Source organism: Papilio machaon, chromosome 8 (assembly GCF_912999745.1).
Source record: "Papilio machaon chromosome 8, ilPapMach1.1, whole genome shotgun sequence".
NCBI classification, from domain to species: domain Eukaryota; kingdom Metazoa; phylum Arthropoda; class Insecta; order Lepidoptera; family Papilionidae; genus Papilio; species Papilio machaon.
In genome coordinates, this window is record NC_059993.1 from 7,510,789 (window position 1) to 7,534,527 (window position 23,739).

The 23,739-nt window shown below is 32.9% G+C and overlaps 5 protein-coding genes across 7 annotated transcripts in view; 3 read left to right on the forward strand and 2 right to left on the reverse strand.

Moving 5' to 3' along the window:
* LOC106720097 (tyrosine kinase receptor Cad96Ca) overlaps positions 1–2,872 on the forward strand; it is a 43,039-nt gene extending 40,167 nt beyond the window's left edge. For all 3 annotated transcript variants that reach the window (XM_045679166.1, XM_045679165.1, XM_045679167.1), the window contains 5 exons: positions 248–399; positions 784–966; positions 1,710–1,849; positions 2,061–2,202; positions 2,588–2,872. In XM_045679166.1, coding sequence (XP_045535122.1) covers positions 248–399; positions 784–966; positions 1,710–1,849; positions 2,061–2,202; positions 2,588–2,812 — 842 coding nt within the window. In that variant the 3' untranslated portion in view covers positions 2,813–2,872. The remainder of the gene's footprint in view (positions 1–247; positions 400–783; positions 967–1,709; positions 1,850–2,060; positions 2,203–2,587) is intronic.
* A 3,753-nt stretch (positions 2,873–6,625) lies between these two features.
* LOC106720096 (carbonic anhydrase 1) lies at positions 6,626–10,836 on the reverse strand. The gene is made up of 9 exons (XM_045679014.1): positions 10,709–10,836; positions 10,090–10,226; positions 9,593–9,676; positions 9,247–9,295; positions 8,917–8,946; positions 8,584–8,751; positions 7,761–8,008; positions 7,074–7,283; positions 6,626–6,741 (listed from the first exon to the last, which is right to left on the reverse strand). The coding sequence occupies exons 1-9, from the start codon at positions 10,794–10,796 to the stop codon at positions 6,631–6,633; spliced, it is 1,125 nt and encodes a 374-aa protein (XP_045534970.1). The 5' UTR covers positions 10,797–10,836; the 3' UTR covers positions 6,626–6,630.
* A 1,988-nt stretch (positions 10,837–12,824) lies between these two features.
* Positions 12,825–17,104, forward strand: LOC106720239 (carbonic anhydrase 1). Its single transcript, XM_014514834.2, has 6 exons — positions 12,825–12,936; positions 14,611–14,760; positions 14,958–15,096; positions 15,776–15,972; positions 16,103–16,242; positions 16,858–17,104. Exons 1-6 carry the CDS (start codon positions 12,867–12,869, stop codon positions 16,981–16,983), a joined length of 822 nt encoding a protein of 273 aa, XP_014370320.1. The 5' UTR covers positions 12,825–12,866; the 3' UTR covers positions 16,984–17,104.
* A 975-nt stretch (positions 17,105–18,079) lies between these two features.
* On the reverse strand, positions 18,080–19,867 carry LOC106720095 (MYCBP-associated protein). The gene is made up of 2 exons (XM_014514676.2): positions 19,371–19,867; positions 18,080–19,286 (listed from the first exon to the last, which is right to left on the reverse strand). Exons 1-2 carry the CDS (start codon positions 19,853–19,855, stop codon positions 18,080–18,082), a joined length of 1,692 nt encoding a protein of 563 aa, XP_014370162.2. The 5' UTR covers positions 19,856–19,867.
* Positions 19,868–20,220: 353 nt separating this feature from the next.
* On the forward strand, positions 20,221–23,649 carry LOC106720093 (carbonic anhydrase 3-like). The gene is made up of 6 exons (XM_045679090.1): positions 20,221–20,303; positions 20,429–20,638; positions 21,368–21,528; positions 22,489–22,575; positions 22,859–23,086; positions 23,347–23,649. Exons 1-6 carry the CDS (start codon positions 20,270–20,272, stop codon positions 23,647–23,649), a joined length of 1,023 nt encoding a protein of 340 aa, XP_045535046.1. The 5' UTR covers positions 20,221–20,269.
* The last annotated feature ends 90 nt before the right edge of the window (positions 23,650–23,739 follow it).

A 23,739-nucleotide genomic window follows, 5' to 3' on the forward strand; every position in this document is an offset into this window, starting at 1 on the left:
GTTCTACATCTGTGTTGAATTTCATCAAGATCCGTTCAGCAGTTACGGATATACCTTCAAACAAACCTCCATCCATACATCCTTCTAAACTTTCGCATTTATAATATTAGTAAGATAGCAACGCTTCGTAGCAACGCTACGTAGCAACGTCTTTGTCTAATCTAATGCCAATGTCTTCGTTTGTCTTTTGTCTCGTTTCGTTGCTTTTCTTTAAGCAATCATTGTAGATTTAAATTATAACTTTCAGGACAAAAAGGAGAACAAACCGTAGCCGTGAAAACACTCAAAGAAAACGCTTCAGAAAAGGAGAAAAGTGATTTGCTGCAAGAGCTTATTGTGATGAAGAATTTAGGCACACATCCTAACGTGGTGCGGCTGATTGGGTGCTGCACTGAGAAGGTAAAAATTAATTATAACTTTAAAAAATCAAGTAGACCAAAATCGTGAACTTAGTCTACACAATGAACATCATGTTTCAAGACAGTCTGGCTTTTTGCCATAACACATTGTCTCCTAGTGTGTGAAGCAATTTATTACCGACTGCTGCTGAATTTATTGCTGCTCTCCTACCCAATAAATGTAACAAAACATTTAGTAGTTGCAGTTTCCAAATAATTTTAGTACAATAGCAAATAAATTTCTGCAGTGAGAAAAGAAAGGTAAATAGATGCAAATAAAAATGAGAAAGGGTTCTTTACGAGTACATCGTTCTTGGGTGTTTTCAAACACTAATGCGAAAGTTTTTGTTATAATTTATTCCTAACTGATTCAAATATATTCTAGGAGCCAACGCTGGTAATAATGGAGTACGTAAGCCTGGGCAAGCTGCAGCAGTTCCTTCGAGAGTCGCGCGCCGGCCGACACTACGGCAACACGCACGCCGGCAGTCTCTTTCTCACTTCACGCGATCTCACGCATTTCGCGTTCCAGGTCGCACGCGGCATGGACTTCCTCAGCTGCAAAGGGGTAAGTTACCAGACCTCATTGCACCTTATCAAATTATGAGAGTGATTCACTTCGCGTATGACAATGACTTCACGGCACCTCACGAACTTCAATTGACTTTGTGCGAATTGGGATATGGGTTTTTATGCATTACCTAGAAAACATGTCTCTATTTGTAACATGTTCAAGGTACAGTTGCTCTTTATATCGCCTTTATTTAGTACTTCCAATTGATACTTCTTTCTTCTGAATCCGGATTTCTTAAAATAAAGATGTTACTTAATTTCAAAAGACTAAGCTAAAAGGTACTTTTATTTCTATATATTGTAAACACCTTTGAATAGAACTCGGATGGTAACTTTACAGTCAACTTTTATGAACGGTAAACATAGAAAAGTTATCTCACGCTAATATCGTAATATCCAAACTTTATAGCCTATTTCGAAACCTTGATTTAATCAAGGTGACCCCTTTATAGCACATGTAGTTGAAAATAGAATCGTGACCAAAATTACTTGCTAATTATAGAAGTAGTACCAGATTCTTTTTTTTTAATTAGGTAGTATTGCCTTCGTTTAAAATTTTTGATGGACAAGATTATGATTTTGTAATTGTAAACTAAACAGTAGACCCTTAATCTTCAGTATTTGTATCTTGTTAAGTTTTAATTTGACGATACGAATGTTTCGAAAAGAGATTATCTTTCTAACCCTTTAGTCATCCATTTCACTGATTTATCTTACACACATATGTCTTTGTTCCAGATAATCCACCGAGACTTGGCGGCACGGAATGTCCTTATCACTGAGGAGAGGACGTGCAAGGTCGCTGACTTTGGTCTAGCGCGGGACGTCGCCGGTACCCATGTGTATGAGAGGAAGAGCGACGGCCGGTTGCCTATCAGGTAGTGTGAGCCAAATTTAATCTCCAGATAGCTTTCGTTTATTCATTTTTAGACAAGAAAAAAATGTAATATTTATGCTCGTAAAAATTTGGTAATCACAAAAATACATTCTTAGAAATGTAGGTTTCTTCAAAATCACATTATTAATGTCACGTAGTTTTTTGTTGGGTATTATTATAATAGGCGATAAAGTGATATAATTTGTGAACAGATGGATGGCGCCGGAGTCCCTATACGATGATATATTCAGCGTGAAATCAGATATCTGGAGTTTCGGGGTGCTGCTCTGGGAGATAGTGACGCTCGGCTCCACGCCTTACCCCGGCCTATCAGCGGGCGACGTCATGCGAAAGGTGAGATATACTAATAAGGTATATTTTCTTAGTTTTGTCAATTATAATTCCGTGGTTGTTGTATTACTTTGTCTATAAAATTGTTCGGCTTAAAGAATTTCTTTTTGCTTTAAATCTTAATATATTTGCTATCACAATTTATAATTTCGTAGATTATCGAACATAAAATACAAAATATTAGAAAAATCAAAACCACCGATTTATACGGAGAGGACAGTTACAAATTAGCTTTTTATCTCTTCTTGAGAAGAAACATTAAACCAGTCCACTTTATGTTAACTGGCAAGTGACAACTAATAACTAAAACAATTTACGAAGACTTCATGAATGTAGGATTTAATATTTTCCATAAATAATAGGTCCTTGTATATTATTCTATTTATAGGTCCGTGACGGACATCGTCTGGAGAAACCTGAGCATTGTCGTCGTGAGCTCTACAATATAATGTACTACTGCTGGGAAGCAGAGCCCACCTCGAGACCTGACTTCAAAGAAGTAGTTGCCATGTTGGAACGATTGCTTTGTACTGAAATGGACTATATCGAACTGGAAAGGTTCCCGGACCATTCGTATTATAATGTACAGAATTTAGAAGGCGAGAAAGTGTGATGTGCAATTTAATTATGGCTAGAATTAAAATCATAGTTGGTATTTATTTAATGAATCGTAAAGTGCTTTTATAATGTTACAGAACTGTTTATCTAATTGTTTCAAATTAATCTCTTATTTAAATTAGGTTCGAGATTTTTCGATGGGTGAATGTGCTGATAAAATTCAAATAAAGATTTTAACTTAAGTAAATTGTGAAAAATTAAAGACATCGAAAAATTAAAGCTAATGAGATTATGATAATGATTTTAATTATTTATTTTCGTTTGCGAAAACTTTTGTAATTCGGGCATTAAATTGTATTCGTTAATTATTAATATGAACTACGTGAGATCTATTTTTGATACTCTAATATTTAATAAAATCATGTTAATACAATTATGTGCTGATTTTTCATCGAACGAGCAGAGAAGTAATTACAAGTTTAATTAAACGAATCCATTTTTGGTGATGAGATTATGCAACAACATTTTAAAAACTAGAATAAGGAAATTTTGTTTATATATAGCGACTAGTCCTTAGTAATACTTATATAATAAAATTAATACGATCTGTACAGAAAATTAATGTGTAATTTTTAGTAATAAGGATGTCCAATCCAATAAAATGTTTTGTTCCGACAACAACGTCTTTTATTTCTTAGCAGCATCAATTTAATCTTAATTGCATAAGCTTATCGTAATGTGAATGAATCATTACAAAGTGTCGAAATATATACCACGTCACTTTGTGAATAAATTCGTTTGATATGTAATTTTGCTGACTACACAAGCATCATCATCAGCTCACTATACGTCCCCACTGAGGGGTTCGGAGCTTACCCTACGTTAGGGGTGACTAGGACTAGGCCATAGTCAACCACGCTGGCCAAGTGCGGGTTGGTTGATTTCACACATAATATCTTTGAATTGTTGTTTTTTTAATCTTCCAAATACGTACATATGTAAGTCGAAAACCACATTGGTACATTGGTTTCGAACCTAGGATCTGCAGATTTCAAGTCACGGCTTAACTCCTCAGCCACCGATGCTTTTCTACACAAATAGTCTGGGCAAATTACGAACAGGCCATGATCAGAATCGATCGGTGACATGTGTATCATATTAAAATGTAATTAAAACAGTCCTTTAAAAGTAGGGTAGGTAACATTATACAACAGTAATAAAATTACTGTAATGTAGAGGTAATAATGAATTTCATTACATACGAAATCTTGTTTAATTCATTCATTTTAATTATTAAATATGTATTAAATATTCGTTTTAGACAGATGTGATACATCTTAAGCAATCTAATTACATTTCTAGACTTTTAATATTACTCCTACTACTAACTAGTACACCTAATTATTTTTTTTTAATTGAAAATATGGATACGACAGACAAAAGTCGATACTAAAATCAATTCGTCTTTTAAAGACTTTATCATTACCTCTAAGGTCTCAATAATGTTAATTACAAATAATATGAGGTTACCTAAGAGTGTTATTAACGCCTGATTACCTCATTAGATTTACATTATATCTTAGAACAAAGGAACTATGTACTTATCATCATGGGTGAAGGTGCAAATTACGAATCCCGTCTTGCAATTAGTCAGACATTGTCATATATCAAACTTAATGAGCATCATTGTAAAGTATACACAAATTGTACGGTTTAATTCAATTCTAAGGAATGTATATGTAATAGATAATAATAACAATTGAAAGTTATGTTATAAATCGTGGATAAGAAATGTTAAATTGAAAGACTCTGAAGACTCCTTGTAGTAGAAAGTAGATTGATGTTTTCATTCATTCATTGACATTCATTCTCTCTATGGGATCAATCACTCTGAATGAACTTCGCGAACCCTTAATAAGTTACAAATAAAAAAATATTTTCCGAAAAAAGCACTAGAATGATTTCAGTGACACATTTATTCTAAAATAGTTCGTAGGAATTTTTTTTAATAACACTTATGTTAATAGTCATACATTCCATGTCTATTGAATACAGTTGTATTTATTCCTTTCTTACAAAACTGAATACCAGGAAAATATTGAATGGTATTGTAGTTAAAGAAGTTAATACGACAAATTTTAATCACGCGCACAAGATCACGTATGATTTAGAATAACCTTTATTCATTTTTGAAGCAAAAAATTGATTATAAAAAAAAATTATATAGCGAATTGATTTTAACTTCATGAATTTTGTTATTTTATTATTATTGTTTAGAAATTTATTTCAAAAAGTAATGTCTGTATTATTCATAGAAATTCTGTTTATTTATTTTGTTATTTTAAATGGAGTAATTAATCAAGAAACCATTGGCCATCAATATAAAAGTAAAGTATATATTTGTATTATTAAGAATGTTTCTAATATTAATAAATTTAATTTTGCAAGTCTAGAATATGTATAAATATGGATTTAAGAGGTATATTAAACAATAAGCCGTAGGCAATCTCCATTTCATTCGCGTAAACGTATAGGTTTAAGAAAAGCAATATCTCCAAGGACTGAGCATAAATAAATCAAGCCAGGTATCTTTCGTAATAGCAGTAAAATTTTAATGTTACCAAGAATTCCTTGGTTTTATCGTTCTTTTACACAACGCGTAAAAAATAATAACTTAAATTTAATAAACCGTCTTATTGTAAAATAGAAAATAACGGATTTTACGATAGTGGTGTGACGTCATGACTATCCATTCGTGAAATTGCACCGACATGAGAGTCGGTTCATTTCACGCGGCAACATTTCCTCGCGTATGTTATATAAGACTAGCTGTCGCCCGCGACTCCGTCCGCAGGAATTTAAAAAAAAAACTTAACAAGTAACCTATGTGTTCTTCCAAACTATGTTTTACATCTGTGTCAAATTTCATCAAGATCCTTTCAGCCGTTCCGGAGATACATTCAAACAAACATACATCCATCCATTCATCTAAACATTTGCATTTATAATATTAGTAAGATTGTTATTGATAAGTCTCAAGACGGTTGTCTGTGAACAACTGTATAAATTATATTGTTATCTGTTTGTTAATACCGGTAATTATGCCGATTATTAATATTATGACAGTTTGTCTAATAATTCTAAAATAATAAAAAAGTAGGGTTAAATTTTCGGAGTATTAAAATATGTAATTAAAAAATATTAATTTCGAAGGTTACTCTCAAGATAACATCACTTCTCATCGCAACACACTTTTTGAAGACGCAGATGATTTGCAACCTCAACTCGACAATGAAGTCAGAGAGAGGCTCCTGCACACCGGTGTAAGTAACAATATCTCCAATAGTATGAATAATAAATCCCCTGTTAAAAGTTGTTACCAGACTGGAAAATACTGGTAAAATCAAAATAAGTATTTCTGTACTCGAAAATTTCTTGAGACTTTAGTATTTTTTGAATTTCTTATTAATTATGACTGTTTATTTTCAGAAATTAAATAACAAGCCCGGAGTAGCGTTCCGCCAATGGTTGTCAAGGCGACCTTTTATAACACCAATAATGTATCCTTAAATAGTTTAAAATAATATACATATTTAATCCATAATTTAAATTATTTTATTACGTATTCTTTACCGAGTACTGATTGCGTTTTATTTTGTAAAAAGTGTTGAATTATAAAAAAATAATAAGGTATATTATAACGATAAAATTTATAAATACTTATAAAAGATATACGAAAGGTTTTCCTTTCATGTAACACAGTTTCAAAGTGTAATTTGAATAAGTAAGTCGTATCTTGAACATGAGGTCCTAATGGAACCAGAGTAGTCTGGATAGAAGTAAGAAAACATCAAAATATGATCTTGTACATATTTAATGAAATAAGAATATTTTCCTATCATTAAGCGGCTGTGTTAAACGTACGGCGAAGCTCTGCGTATCTCCGTAGGGGCTCTTCAATTTCTGTGCGGCGGTTATTGCTTCCTGTAATGTAGAAAAAATTATCAACAGCAGAACAAATTTCTTAATCATCTATACTGCCTGAATGTTCATGTCTTTAAACCTAGCAAAGACAGCAACGCGCAATCGGAAAATAGAAATCGATTATCTACGCTACAGGTATCCCAAAAATCAACGTCAAAAAAATAATTACGCCAGATATGCGATCAAGTTATTGTAAAAAGTAAACTAACTAAAATTGTTTTAGTAAACAGGGAAATTGGATACAATTTTTACTAAACAACATTAACAAGATCAATTCACCAGATCTCCTCGTACTTTTATACATATAGCTTAAGATACGTTTAGTTGCTTACCCTCTGAACTGGTAAACTTCTTGCTCGTACCAACCAAAGTACTGACTCGGTGCACGGTGGCGAGGTCAATGACCCCTGGTAACTCGCATAGTCTTTGAAACGCGGCACAAAATAGCTCAACGGATGAACGGTGGCAGAAACATTGAAAGTGCTTTGTCTTCTTAGGACTCTTAATACTTCCCGTAGGCCTTTTTGAGTGTGATCTCCAAACTAGATAAATGTAGTTTACTATACTCTATCTTACAGCTTGAAAATTTCAAACTAAATTGTAACTGATTTTAAACAAGAAGGAAAAATTTGACGGAGTAATATATTTAAACAAAATGTTATCAATTAAACTTAAAAATTGCAACTTATTCCATTAGAGGATAAAACCAGAGAGTCAAGAAGATATTTCAAAAGTTATGTTTTTAACTGATAAGTCCATTAAAATGAAATATAATATTAACGATAATCTATTAAGAGGAAGTTAAAATATAAAATTCTCTTAATTGAAACGTCAATTTGGTAAAAGTTGTGACAACGACAAGCTTCAAGACTCCTCGAAAGTGATTAAAAGTTTAATTAGTAACCTAATGATCGTAACAGCTTGTTTTCTTTATTTGTAGGAAGTTTGTTAAATACACCTGCCACCACTAATTTTTTGAGTTTTTCACAAAGGAGTTAGTCAAAAAGTATTGCTTTCACCTTGTATATATTTACGATACCAAGAAACGCCTGAGGATCGCTTGGTGCTGCATCCAAAGCTTCCTTCATAGACCCGTATTCTGCTGATATATGCAATGCTTGACTCTCCATAGGGAACTGTAGACCTCCTATCGTGTGCTCTGAAGGCCACATAAAGCTCAACGAATGGAAAATATACCGTCGACTGTGTGCAGCGCCGCCGTACACGAGCGGCATACGGTTACGATCCCAGTGACCGAAGAGGACAACTGAAAACGTTACATATTGGTCATTTAAAATTCCAAGAAAATAAATTTACAAATTTATAATCGTCATAGAAATTTTCAATCTCCGTGTATTGATAATTTATTGTTACTTTGTAAAATCTTATGTAGTAACAATAAACTTTATTGTTCCGATCTATTAAATTTAGTTAAGCTAACAATACCATGAAGTTTACACATCAAATTAATTTAAGCACGCACTCTTCGTTGCTAAAACTAGGCCACCATCTGTTGTTTCTTTATAAAATTATTTAACACCAATGTCAAAAATGGACTTTTTAGTTTGTGTTTTCTACTGAATAAAGTAAAACATGTCGGCAATCAGTTGTTCCTTTGTGTGACAAGTCGTTGTCACAATGCAGTTGAAATGCTTACGTAATCAAAGCTTTGTATCCTAACATTGCAGTTGCATCTGAGTTAGAAATGTAGAGGAATGAAAATTGTTGATTTGAGCTAAATATTTTAGTATCTTCAGCTGATTTATGGTAGTTTTTTGTCTTCCAATAACTAAGGGGACTGGTATCTCAGGATTAACATTTGTAAAGTCATTTTTTCCTTACCTCTTTTTCCATCATTCTTAACAGTTATTTTTTTCGGGTAAAGGTTATAATTGGTAAACAGGAGACGTCGACCGCCTTTAGCTTTGACGAAACCTTGCAGTGGCAGGTCAACCGGCGATTGAGACCGGCCTCCACATTCAGGGAATGTCTTACCCCAATCATTTTGATCTGTTGAAACGTGCATGAAAGAAAACTTGCGTTATGGATCTCAATTACAATCCTTGTGTAAAGACTTACTCAGATGACTATTTGATGTTGTTATATATAAATAATTCTGTGCTTTAGAAGTTGTGAAATGTGAATTTTAAAAAATCAACGTCTTTAAAGACTTACTTTTGTAATCCCATTCAAAGGAGACGTCAACTGAAACAAATATTGTGTAAGAAAAAGTTTCGCATTAAAGAATATAAATTAGGTACATACTTACACAGGGAGACAAATTTAATTAATAATGAAACTTTTAGTACGCAAATTATAAGACACCTATTGTTTTATTTTTACTATAGATAAATGCAACTGTCATTTAGTCACTTTAAAGTTTTACTATGTTAAGTCATCAATTGAAATAAAACAATCAAAATTCATATAAGTCACAGATAAATAATTCAGCAATTAAAATTTCAGCCAACTGTAAAAACACGAAAATATTATTATGTTACTTACCAGGTTCCGCCTTTGTATTATTCTTACATGTTGATTTATTATGATGAATCTATTAACAAGAGGATATTTCTAATTTAAACATCCGAAGAAAAATTTGCAATATAATCTTTTTTTCTAAACATTATTGTCGCCAATCTCTCTTCTCTATCTCTCGTATCACCCAACGTATTTGAATTCACTCCCATCTTACGCATATCCTCTTTCACATAATCCATCCATACTTTTTTTGGTCTTCTTCTACCATTGTAGCCAACCACATTCAATATTATTACGTTCTTATTTATATGATTATTATGCAACACAAAATCGATTTCATTAAATAAGTACGTTGTTTTACAAAACTTACAGCGCTCCTCGGTCGTCGCGTCGTCACTAAATATGTGATATCTGGGAACGGTGTGGGCAAATGGAACACCCAGATTGTCTTAGGCTGTAAATTAACATGAAAAATAAAACTATCTAAAATACTTCTAACAGCAGCAGTTACCGCAGCAATGTTTGACAATTATTGGTGAAATACAACGTCCGGAAAAGATAGGCGTGAAGTAAAAAAGATTGTGCGTTCCATCCGATAAGTTTTGAAGGCCTTATTTTAGTCCTAATCCCTCTTAGAACCTTTTCCATTAAAGGAGCTCTAAAGAAAAATATCCTTTTCGAAATGTTTTTTCCTGCTTATCGTTTGTCTATTAAAAATCCCAGGTCCATAATCCGTTTCGCCCATTTTAAATCTGTGAGCAAGCAACTGTGGAAACCCATGACTACTTATTGTGTGGATATAAAACCTAACATCTTATTATCTTTATAAATTATACTGGCTACGTTTTTAATTTAAATAAGACTCACTTTCCCTACTTTTAATTTATCTCTTGCTTCATTATCGAGCTGCTTCTGCAGATCGTCTGCATCGTCGTATAACGTATTGGGTCGTGAAGTTGTCTGATCTTTTGCATCTTCTTGTATATATTTCACTAGATAAGTATCTGTATGTAAATAATAATCACGTGTCAGAAACAAATTTCTTAAAAAGAATAAAAGAATTTGCGTTAAAGACCGACGATAACTTTAGAACTAGGAGCCAACCCTAATTTAGGAGTGACTAGGCAATGGTCAACCACGCTGGGTTAGTGCGGGTTGGTTGACTTCACACATATCTTTGAATTTCTTCTCAGATATGTGCAGATTGCATAACGATGTTTTCCTTCACCGTTAGAACGTAATATAAATGTATATATGTAAATCGAAAATCACCTCCTCGAAAGTCACCCTAGACCTGCAGATTACAAGTCAAGCGCTGAACACCTGAGCCATCGACGCCTTATTCAGCTATTACTTGTATATAATATACAAGTATATATATTTTTACTTAATATACATAGCATAATAATATGTCCAAAAAACATATCAAACAAAGAAACAAAGCTAAAGAACAAAGTTATCATAACGCATGTAACTTTCAACGAACCTTTTATTTTGTCTGCATATGTTTCACTTGCTTGAATTAACAATAATATCCACATAACCTTGCATAACACAACCTCATTAAACACCATAACATAGCAATATCACGTTGAACAGTAAAGTAACGCATAAAACATATACATTCCATAAAATTAATAAATTCAAAATGCTTCAAGTTGTTTGAGTATAAACGAAAACTCCTTAAATAATAATCCACAACAATTATTTTATAACCTATTATTTGATTTGACGCAATGTCAGTATTATTTTTTTCTTTTTTTTGTATTTAATAACACAGTTTGTTTTGAGGTTGCCATTTTTCTGTAAAGGTTTTATTTCATTTCAATGTGTACTTGTCAAACAAGGAGATCTGGCCCGATGAGAAAGGCGCTGTAATCGCGGTTAGTTAACTAGCTGTCGCTGGGGGCTCCGTCCGCGCGGATTTAAAAAAAAAGTATTATGTAGCCTGTGTGTTCTTCCAGACTATGTTCTACATCCATCCATCTAAACATTCGCATTTATAATATTAGTAAAATTATTAAAAAAAATATTTTAAGATCTCGAATACAAGGAAATATGTTGACGCATTTTAAATAGTTTTCGAAGTACACGCATAGTAAGTACAACATAGAAAATAATTTGGTATTAGATCGATAACGAAACGTTTTCGTCAAATATTATCTTAAGTTGTTGATAAATCTAAATTGTTTAGATAATTTGCTCGTTTGCAAGAACATAAATTTGAACAAATGTAGTGGTTATTTTATTTTATTATCTTTTTTTATACTAAAATCCTATTTTAGGGGCGACTGCACCAGTCGCTGTTGTACCATTGGAAAAACGGTCATGCAGAAATTTGATCTCAGTATTGGCAAAAGGGACTTATGAAAAGCAACTCAACCTACCGAGATTATATATACAAAGGTATACGTAAAGGTGTGTCAGAACTGGGCCATGACATCTGTAAACTTACGAATGAGTTCAGGAAGTAAACGCTTATTTGTTTTCAGCAAATAATCCATTGCTTCTGTTTTTTGAATATCTTATGTCATCAAAATGATTGATCCATTGAAAAGCGTTGAATATTCAGATAAGAAAGGTTTTCACGGTGCTTGATAGTATGAACTAGGTAACAGTGTTGTGTATGGTTGGCCAAGTCCGTGAACTCCGGCAGAACTGCGCCGTATCTTGAACTTCGAGTACCTAAGTACTGTCAGGGTGTTTCGCGGTGTTCAACAGAAAAATGCTTTGGTTTTCGAACCAAAGTAACCAAATAGGTAGTAGTGAGTGTGGCAAACGATGACAGAATAGTAGCAATTACCACTGACAGACCTTTTTTTCGTATAGACATATTTAAAAAGCTCCTGTTGGTTAGTTCCGCGTCGTTGTTTCTAAGCGTACAAAACGTTCAAATAACTGTCATTTTCAAGTGGATCGCCAGATTCCCCGAATGTTGAATAGTCTGCAGTGCGTTGCTGCTCGTGGTTATTTGTAGTCCGCAGAAAGATACACCGTAGAAACCTGCCTTAACAGTAGTTAGGCGCATGTGGACGCTTATCTAATCAACAGTACACAAGCTAGCGTCAGCTTATCATAGTGTGACACAATAATCCCGTAGGATAAAAATGATAGATCAATTCTACTAGACTAATTCCTATTATGCAACAAAAAATGGACATTTATATTTAATATTTTTAATTTGACTTGACGTAAAACAAAGTTTATTCGTAAATAAGCTCTTTATCCTTTTATAAAGACTTAAGTCTTCCAATAAATGAGATGACCTTAACTTTAACGAGTACAATAAATGTTAAAAAAAATAACAGAGAATATAATAATTTCAAAACAATTTTTTAGAGATTACATTTCGTGATAGAAAAAAAAAATTATTAGCATTGCATGTGTTTAATTTTTTGCTTAAATTTGTATTTTTTTTAACTATTCGCGTAATGAAGCATTTACATATACATTATAGAGAATTAGTTACAAAAGAATGTAATGCGTAATCAATTTTCCTAAGCCAATCGTAATTTTTATGATAAAACGACAATATATCTAATCTTGTTGATTATACTTTAGACTTCGAAACAAATGTTTTCTTATAGAATTCCAAATTGTAACGTATCTTGTGTTACGTAAAGTGAAAAAAAAAATACAAAAAAATGGTCAATAAAATTATCAAGTTGTATTTACCAACTATAAATGTGACGTCATCAAAAACAGTATCAGAGGGTAAGTTATCTCAAAATACTGAATTTAGTAATAATGATCAATAACCTAGATATATTCTAGACGTTGTACGCACGTACTATATTGTATTAAATTTTACAGATTGTTTATTGTTTATTAATTAAGGATAAATGCTGTTAAATTACATGTAAAATAGTGTTTAAAAATTAACTATTTCTATTTTCTAGCATCTGTCATAATTTAATTGGTAAAACAAGAATAATTTTCTTTTTTTTGCACTTCTATTGATGACTTGGTGTCGGAAATAAAGTGGCTTTTCTTTTAAACTTCATTGACATACTATTTTAAAATTAATTTGGTGAAAGTAATTTTAATTAAAGCAAAATAACTGAATAATAAGGAATAAGGCGAATCGAATTTAATTTTTCACATATTATTACTAACGATTAACGATTTCTTCACAAGGTTGAAGACGTAATAATATTTTGAATTTATTTGCAAATCTTAATAACGTATAAACTATAAGTTTATTCAATTAATTTTATTAAACTTTCTTGGGACGTTTTTATTAAACTAAATGTAAACGTCTGGTAATAAGTGCCGACACGTGATAAACTATTTTTAGTTTAAATGAATAATTTTTTTTCGATGATTACAATCTTATTAGTTTATAAAATAAATTGTCCTTACACAAAAAATAGTAAAACGGAGATGAATTAATGTCAGCCAAAAATGTTTGAACTGAAATATAGATAGATTAAAGGTTTCAGCACTGCTGGAAAAAAAAGAAATATTGTTAGTAGCGAGAACCGTAAATTTCTTTTATCTTGAGTCCCAGTTAATCGTCAGTCAATTTGTAAAATGTTTCAAGGCAAAAGATTACTTTTAAAAAATTGTCCTAGATTTTTTTAGTTGATTAAAATAAAAAATTCGATGTTAATTTTACGTTACGTTACGTTACAAGTACAGCGCCAACTGGTAGTTATTACTTGCCAATTTGATAAAAGGTGTATAATTACGATACTAGTATAGAAATGTTTAGAAATAAATAATTTCTAAACCTATATCCAAAGTTACTATTCAAAAAATGTATAGACAATTGCTAGGGTAACAATAAAAATTAGATCGCATAGTTTTTTCATACAGCTGTTAACAACACGTGTTGAATATTGTCAATATTTATTTTAATATTTTATGGTAACATTTTTGTATTCTGCTTACATTGAAGAATGAGCATTTTGAAATTTAATGTTTTTCTTCCATACTCATAGTCGTTATAATTCGAACTTACAGAATATAACGAAATTCGGAACAGAGATAGATTACAACCTGGAATAGCACATAGACTACTACATAATTATTTTTTTTATTAATTCCAAGCGGTTGGTGTTGCCAGATACATTTATTTTATTATCAAAACTGTACATTAAATAAATTCAACCGTTCACCTTCAAATTTTCAACTTAACCAAATTCAAACAATTAATACAGTCACTGTTCATCATTAAATTTCACCATTAGTAACAAGATAACATCGTTTTTCGGTTACATAAATTAGTTAATGATTTTTATGATACATCTTTATCTTATCAAGGTTTTGTGAGGTCTTCTGAATAATGAACGGGTATTTCCCAGAACTCATACATAGATACAAATAAACTGAGTACTTTAATATTTTTTATATTATAATATTTGAAAATATTATTTTAATTTGCAGCTGAACAGATATCTAAATTGCGAGCATCGCAGTCCCCAATAGCAATTTCTGTGCAACGATGCCCGACTTGGTCTTCGTTAGATCCTTTGCAGTTTCGAGGATACTGGGACAACTCCGCCAATGGCACTTTACTTAATACAGGACAGACAGGTTGAGTATTATTGGAATAAATACCTATTTTTAATTTTTACTTGACATCTACAATATTATTGTTGAAGTTGTTAAGCTACGATAGGTATTTGCAAGGCTCTATTGTCATTACTCTTTAAAATGACATAGGAGTCAATATAGAACTGACGTAAATATCTTTCGGGCATTTAAATTTAAAATTAATTTTCATTTTATAGCATATTTCACATTTGAGTCGTCAGCGCGGCCACGGTTGAGCGGCGGGCCACTCATAGGGGAGTACATCTTTGAGCAGATGCACTTCCATTGGTCGGTGGACGACTTCACCGGCTGCGAGCACGTACTGGATGGACATGGGTTAGTGTGTGAAAACTTACTCCTTGTGGCACACTGAACTCTGACTGATGCACTGAATCTGCGCAATGCACCCCCCATCCCGTTTACACTCAGCTACACTTAAAAGTGTGCACTGCGCAGCGACTCGTGTGATGACCCGAGTCACCAAGATATTTGAAAACCTCAATACATTACAATGAAAGTTATTCAATATGAACATACTATTACGTAATTATTTAATTCAAATAACAATATTTAATTTCTTAAAAACAAAGCTAAATTTTGCCTCGTACACTATAAAAGATTGTTTGTTGTTAAGTGATAAGGAATAATTAAATTATATTTTTTTGATATATACGATGATAGCGTGATTTAATTTTTTGATAGGAAATAAAATACGCACAACATCAGATATACGAATCGTATTCTAGACAATTAAGCTACGATTTTCGTATGAGGTACTTAATTAAAGTGCGACAACACTTAAATGAGATAACGAAAACTATAGATATCAAGAAGAAGAAAAATAGTTAACGAAATGCTTTTAACTACGACATTCGTATTTAAAATCAGAAAGACACAAACTGTTGCAGAACTGCTAAAGAAGTTAAGGGTAGGAGTAATTATTGTAGCAAACAAAAAATTAAAATCTCAATTTTTAATTATTACTAATTGTAATTATTGTATGTCTCATTCTTAGATATGCAGCTGAGTGTCACTTAGTGCATTACAACACTAAATACCAATCCTTGGAAGCGGCAGTAGCACATCCCGACGGGCTGGCAGTCGTAGGTTTCCTATTGGAAGTGGTCGACGCTCCCAATCCCAGTTTTGATGAATTCGTCGAGGGCTTAGAGAAGATCAAGAAACGCGACCAAACGTGCGAAGTCTCTTCAGGTATAGAACAATTAATAAAAAAGCAACTCAATTATCGTGATCTTTAACATATATGTTGACAGATTAGTCTACTCATTGTCTATTTGTTTATTTTATTACTGGTTTTGTGACTTTATTACGTGTCGAACAGAATCACTTGCTTGGATGGACCGAGAGGATCTGAGCAACGGCAACTATGTGACGTACAAAGGATCACTTACAACGCCTCCGTACACCGAATGTGTTACCTGGATTATATACGAGAAGCCAGTACATATTGGTAGCGAACAGGTCTGTGTAATTTCAAGTATTCTTTCATAAATATTAAATAAATGCTTTAGTATAATCCCAAAGATGGAATGAAAAGTGAAATAGTGATTATTACTTTCTCTATCCAAATCGGATGATATAACTTTGTTAGCATCCTCGCACATTAGTCAGATCGGTTCACTATGAATACAGAGTAAACACTTCCTTGCGTGCTAATGCAATCTGAAGATTTTAACAAACTTCTTGTTTTAGTAACAACAATAACGCATGCGAGGAAGCCGTTATGGTCATGTTATTGTGCATGCGTAATAGTAGGTGGTAATATTATAGAAAGATTAGCAGTAGCCCGCGACTCCGTCCGAGCGAATTTAAAAAAAAAAACTTAATAAGTAGTCTATATGTTCTTCCAGACTATGTTCTAAATCTGTAGCAAATTTCCATCCATCCATATAAACATTCGCATTTTTAATATTAGTAAGATGAGTTCCCATTATTGACATCTTTCCAATAAAATAGTAGCTATTCTTTGTAACAAAATAAAATAAAGGCAAATAATCCAAACTGAATTGAATTAGATTCTATGAACATCGGCACTTCATGAATTATCTATTTACCCTTATGAGCCTTGTTTTACAGCTGGGCCTACTACGGCAATTGGAGGGTCCGGACAGCATCCCAATAGAAAGAAATGTCCGGCCCACGCAGAGGCATCCTCCCGGACATTCCGTCATCTATGTGAAACAAGTGAAAGCTAAACTATAAAATTAATAGTGAATTTTATTGACAAGACTACATAAAGTGATTCAATTCAAATAACTATAAAACTATACAACTAGTGATTAGTATTGCAGTGTTTTATTTAACAGTGTATATATTTTGATAAGAGTGCTTGCTATTTAAATAATTAAAATGTTTAAAATAAGTTCTATTCTATATTTTTTTCACATCTTAATTGACTTAATGTTCTATGTCTCCGTAGTGAGGCAGATCCACAGTGCATCGCCAGCTCGTTCTATCTTGGGCTCTGCGTTTGGTCCCGAGCCATGTCAGCCCGACTGTATTCATGTCGGCTGCCACTGAGCGCCGCCAAGTTTGTTTAGGACGACCACGTCTTTTTGTTCCTAGCGGGATCCACTCCAGGGCCTCCCTGGGAATATGACTGGGATCCCGACGAAGCGTGTGTCCAATTCGTAACCACGTCTAAATTACTTATGTATATTTATGCTAACAAAGAAATCACTAAAAGAGTAATGGTCAAACCATTAAAACGTAGAAAGTGTTTCAATTACATTTTAATTTTAGCTTAAATTATGTCAACTCTTTTATCCTATGTAGATTGTAGACATTAGACAGTGATCCACCACCTGAATTCACCGAAATAGCGAAGCGATCGCTGCTCATAGACATCCGTAATTGCAGTTACGTTTCCTGCCTCTAACGACGGAGGAGGGAATGGACAGATAGAGAATACTTCCACTTACTATGCATCCTCTCCTCCATCAAATCCACTTCACCTTCCCATCCTTTCTATGTATGAACTTATAAAACATTGTAAGGAAAGAAGTTTTGAATTTCATTATAAGTAGAAGGATACAAATTGATACTTTTTTCTTTCACTATGAGATTTTAACGATGAGGAAAATATAATTCACATTTACTGGAATAACAGAATGCAGTAACTGGAAATCATCCATGCGATTATTTTGTCCTTTGTTATTCATTAAATAAATTAACCACAAAACAGACTGGCTCTTTTGTTGAGGTACGGTACGGTGTTCGTTGTTCCATTTTGAATTGCATAAAAGTGGGTTCAAATTAAACATTTCTTTATTTTTATTTTCAAAATGAATAAAAATCACTACTGACAGAAATCGAAAGGAATCCATCGGTTTAAGTCCAAGCTCCTCACCACACCAGCACAATACTCTACAGCCATTCCAACGTGGTCGCGCATGCGAATGTAGAATATCATACGTTCCAACAATTTATTATCAGAATCTTCTTCTACTTCAGTATCATTGCCGTCACTATTGAGATTTAGATCTGCGTATACCTGGTCAAACTTGTCAGCCAACCTTGACAGAATAAGTTTAACTGCAGAGTGTTTTAGGGCCAGAAGACTTTCGTCCTCCTTCCAAGGTTTGAGTAATATATTTAGTGATTGTTTTAACATTCCAAAGTGTTGCATTCTTTCAACAAAGTCTTTCTTCATCATTGCCTTTCTCCATGAGGCGATAGATAAATCCCAAACTTCGCCTGGCTTCATTTGCGAATAAGATTCCTTCAATTTCATAACTTCGCTTTGATGGTAGAAACATACCGGATTTTTCATAAGGAATATTTCAGACTCCAAGAGGAATTTTTGATATGGGTATATTTGCGGTTCCACACTAGTTACTTTATTGAAAACATAGTTTAAAAGACCTCTAATAAGCTTTCGAATAGCTTTTCTGTTGAGTCTTACCTTCAGTATATCTACTTTCCTACGAATTTTCTCGGTGTCCTCTATAGTGTCTGCTTGCAAGTTAATTACAAATTTTTGGGTTAAATTTTCAAAAAATGAAACATTGCAAAAACTTAGCTCCCATAATTCTCTATAGAGACCTATATCACAAGAAACAAACGTAAAATACACTTCTCTAGTTTGCCCAGGGGATAATATGTCTTCATTTTTGTTAAAGAAAAAAACTTGACTCGTTACTTCCTCCTGGATGAAGGGCGTCTGTTGTCTTATTTTTTTCCAGCAATATCTTAACGTTACTGTTCCTAAATTTTGAAGAAAGAGTTTAGCTCTTCCCACTCGACTTTTCGGTACGTTAAAGTAATACGACCAAGATGTGCAAGATTCATGCCACTTTTCCTCTTGCATGTTGTGTAACTCGGACATAAGATGTTGCTCGGCGGATTCTTTAACGAATACTGTATTATTAATTCTCACAGCATGTACTGTGAACGTTTCTTCATATTCGTCCACTGTTGATATCTTAATCTCTGGTAAGGGTGGCAATGGTTTAGAAGGTGGTTTCGGTCTATTGCCTTTAACAAATAATTCACTGATATCTGACCTGCAAATACATATTTTAACATGAAATGTGCCTTCAACATCGTCAATTAGAAGTATTAGAAAAGAAGATATAACCAATTTTTACCTATATGGATCCATTTTCTTTATTTTTTCTTTATATTGATCTTCTCGTTTTTGCTTATACTTCTGGTATTCCTTGTTTAATCGCACACATTTATCGCGTTCTGAAATACCATGAACATTTTTTTCGTTTTCTAAAATGAATCGTGGTACTCCGATATGTTCGATGATACGGGGACGTCCAATGTCTTCAGGTTTTCGATGTGCTTCATACACAGGTTCGCAGTAACATCTTTGTTTGAGCCTAACTGGTTGTTCCCAGGGCTCGCCTCTAACTGTTGCTCTCTCTTTTACCTGCGCATCTTGTAACATAGATTTCATTTCTTTGTCTTCGCGAACTTTTTCATGTAAATTCATAACCATGTCAATAGGTGGTCGCTGTATTCTTTGGCCAATCGTCAAAATTTCTTCTTCTCTCACCTTTACCCATTTTTCCCAGTTGAGTAGATCTCTATCAGGTTGAATATATTTCTTTGCAAATTGATCCATGATTTTATAACTATTCGTACATTCAATATTATGTATATTTTTTTCAATATCTATTATTTACATCAATTAGAAAAATGACTATAATTGATTTTCGTAAATATAAAAGAAATTTGACGTAAGTCAAATATTTTTTGAGTCAATAATTTTATTTCCATAAATTAAAAGATATGTCAGACAACTCCTGTAAGATTTAAACCTTCTCACAATATTCTAATAATATCACACAAAATGATGCCATTTTTTGCTATCAGATATCGTAAATGTGAAATTTTAAATTAAATAATAAATAAAAACCTCACTGAATCTTGACATTGTCTATTCAAATATTATACATAGACAAGAACATATGACAACTTACATGTTTTGATAGTTTTGTTTGAAAATCTGAAATGTTTGAAAATTTTAAGTAAAGAAATGCCTATTGTGGTGCCTATACCAGAACCTGAAGGTACATTAACTATGAAATAATTCAAATTTAATACTTGATCCCTGACAATGCAAATGAACCATAAGATGTCAAACCAATGGTATCCTAAGAAATAATTTTAAAGGAAATTTATAATTTATTTGCAGTTCCAAATGTACTAGAAGAATATGAAGAGAAAGTCCCTCCAATCGGAACACTTGATTATATTTATTACTTTAGCAAAGTCGAGGGTCATCTGCCAACACCTATTGAAGTATCAATCACAGGCTCTATTCCTTACAAATGTCCAGAATTGAAATGGTACAATTTCTATATATATCCACATAAAATAAAGATAACAAACACTGGGTATACAGGTAAGATAAATAATAAGCAAGCTAATGATATGAATTATTAGCTGTTGCCCGCGACACCGCCCGCACGGTATTAAAAAAAAGCTTAATGACGAGTAGCCTATGTGTTCTTCCAGACTACGCTCTACATCTGTGGCAAATCTCATCATGATTCGTTGAGCCGTTTCTGAGATATCTTCAAACAAATATCCATCCATCCATCTAAACATTCGCATTTATAATGTTAGTTAGTAAAATGATTTGAACTTTTTATTTCTGTACATATAGAAAAGAATTTAATAGCGACTTAGGTTCTTTAATTCGGTAAAAGATTGAAATCGTTGTCTTTCTTCCAACGAACTCACTGTTTTTGTCAAATATCATCCATCATATCTATCAACCATTATCCAACAATACTGATTTTAGAAAACATGAATAACATTGCTTTCTATTGTACCGCTACGAACCAGTTGGTACTTGACAAGATTACAAATTATTCCTTTTCACAACAACGTTTTCACTTAAAAAATAAATGCTTGTCATAAATGGAGGATAACATTTGAATCTTATAGTAAAGTATTTTGTTGTTATAAATATTAAAGTAATGATAAACGGAGTACGGAAAACAAATTCAGTACTGTTTACAGAAAAAAGCCGACGACACGACGTACACAACAAAAACGTAAAAAACAAAAGTACGGTCAGCATTGTTTCTACTAAAATCAACTGTAAACATGTCAACTTTATTTCCAGTATTACTAGGAGCTAAATGGAGGACCGAGAGGCCATATCTTGAAGGCGGCCCTCTTTTGGAGAAACATGTCCTTTCTCAAATACATTTTCATTGGGGACCTAATTTCATGAAAGGAAGTGAACATTCTGTTGATAAAAGATTACATCCTGGGGAAATGCAGGTGAACATTTGAAACCAGACCTATGTATTAACTTAAACTAAATTGAAACATTTATTTACGAATAGTAATGTATAAGGCATATTATAAGGTTCTTAATTCGTCGCCTAATATAATATGTTTAAGTTGGAATAAAAAATAAGTGCCGACGTCTTAACGAGGTTTTACCTCTGACTAACCCATAATATTAATAAGTTGCAAGTTTCTTATCGTACTGAAATGTAAGTAGCAAAGTAAACTCCAAGCTGTAAATTTTCTCAAGGTTTTACAATGTTTAGACGTTCAAATGTACAGTAATTTTCAAATATCTTGGCGGCTTCGCGTGGGTCGCTGCGCATATCACAATTTTTGGTGTAGCGGGATGCGGGGGCGGGCACTGCGCATCGCGCCGATGATCTTGGGCCGCCAAGATATTTGAAAAGGACTATACATAATTATTATTACTCTTAATAAGTATGCAAAGAAACGACCAATTACGTTAATTTTAAAACCTAAATACCTTGCTAAATATAAAAACGAATTTCATCGCTTGGGGAAACTTATTTAATTAATTAGATAAGCCCGTTATTATGTAGTTGAGTGAACAAATTGGTGGCAAGGGATTTAAGGCTATTGTCTCTGGTTTTGTAAAGTAAAAGCATAATGTTATAACGCTTTGGTATACTTAAAAGCAGAGTTCACAATCATTTTCTGAATAAATTTTAATATCAAACTGTCGAGTTGAGACAATGACAATAGGTTTTATGCTTTCTCCTGTTAAGCGAAAGTCAAAGACAAAACTACATATCCTATTCCATAGATAATATACAATATATTCTATCGAATTTTGTTGTAAAGTTAGTCGGGTGTTAAAATATTGGACGTGTAATCTATGAACTGTGAGGATGCATAGGAAATAGACACAAGAGTCTTTTTTATATCTGTTTAATTTTCTTTTAAATAGACATTTGATTATGTTTGCAGGCAACATTTTTCAGATCGGAATACATGACGCAAGAAGAAGCCTTGAAACATCCAGACGGCGTAGTAATGATCTGTTATATTATTAAAGTAAGTAGTATAATCTATGATTGAGATAAAAAAAAAATAAAAAAAATGGGACCCATCTGCAAGCACTTCCTTTCGATTAAAATAATTTTTATCAAAATCGGACCACCAGGGGCGGAGATTCGCGGTAACACACATAAAAAAAAATCAGTCGAATTGATAACCTCCTTCTTTTTGAAGTCGGCTAAAAAATAAAATTAAACAATCAAACGTTACGTACTAAAAAGTTTTTAAAACTAGCAAGTATTTAAATAAAACCTTCTTTAATAAATGAAATATTTTTCAGTACGGAGTTAAAGCTGACGAACGTCTGGAATGTGTGATAGAGGGATTTCCCAGGATTAAAGAGGCTAAGACGAACACGCGAATCGGACCTTATCCTATGTCACGCATCATGCCCATGTTCTACGAAGATTATTTCCTCTATTGGGGAACTCTGACGACGGTCAAAGGAGAGAACCATGTAATACGGTGGATCGTGCCTAGAGTTATATTGTATGCTTCTACTGATCAGGTCATGCTTAATAAAATATTTAATATACTAATGGAAATAAAATATATATCTAATTAGAAAAAACTTAGAAACCTCTACGAGGCGATATAATTCATATAAACAAAAATTTATATATGTGATTTCTATTTTTTTATTGTTAATTTGTATCCTTAAAATTAATTAGTTTGAAAGCCTTTAATATAGCATTGTAAAGTAATTTTATATATAGAGTATTACACGCAGATTTCAACTCCTTAAATTATTTAACCGAATCGTTACAGATGGAACAGTTCCGTAAGCTTTGGGATCCATGGGATAATCCTAACATGGGAAACTTCCGTCCATTACAAGATGTAGCCGACAGGCATGTGTTCTTTATAAACGCTCATTGGAATCAATACAACTCCCTGTTACCCATACCTAGGCTGCCGGAAAAATCAATATCTGTCCTCTCCCCTGCATATCAAGCTAATCCATGGATGCTGCCGCCACAGAACAGAGTTTCTATTCCCAACGAAGCTGCAGAAAATAATAAAGATAATAACAATAATAAGGAGAATAAAGAAAATAAGGGCAATAAATGAATTCTAACAAATAGATGAAAAGTATTTCAAGCAAAGACTGAAAGATAATAAGAAAAAATTAAAATAACAGTTTTTAGAATTTTAAAACCA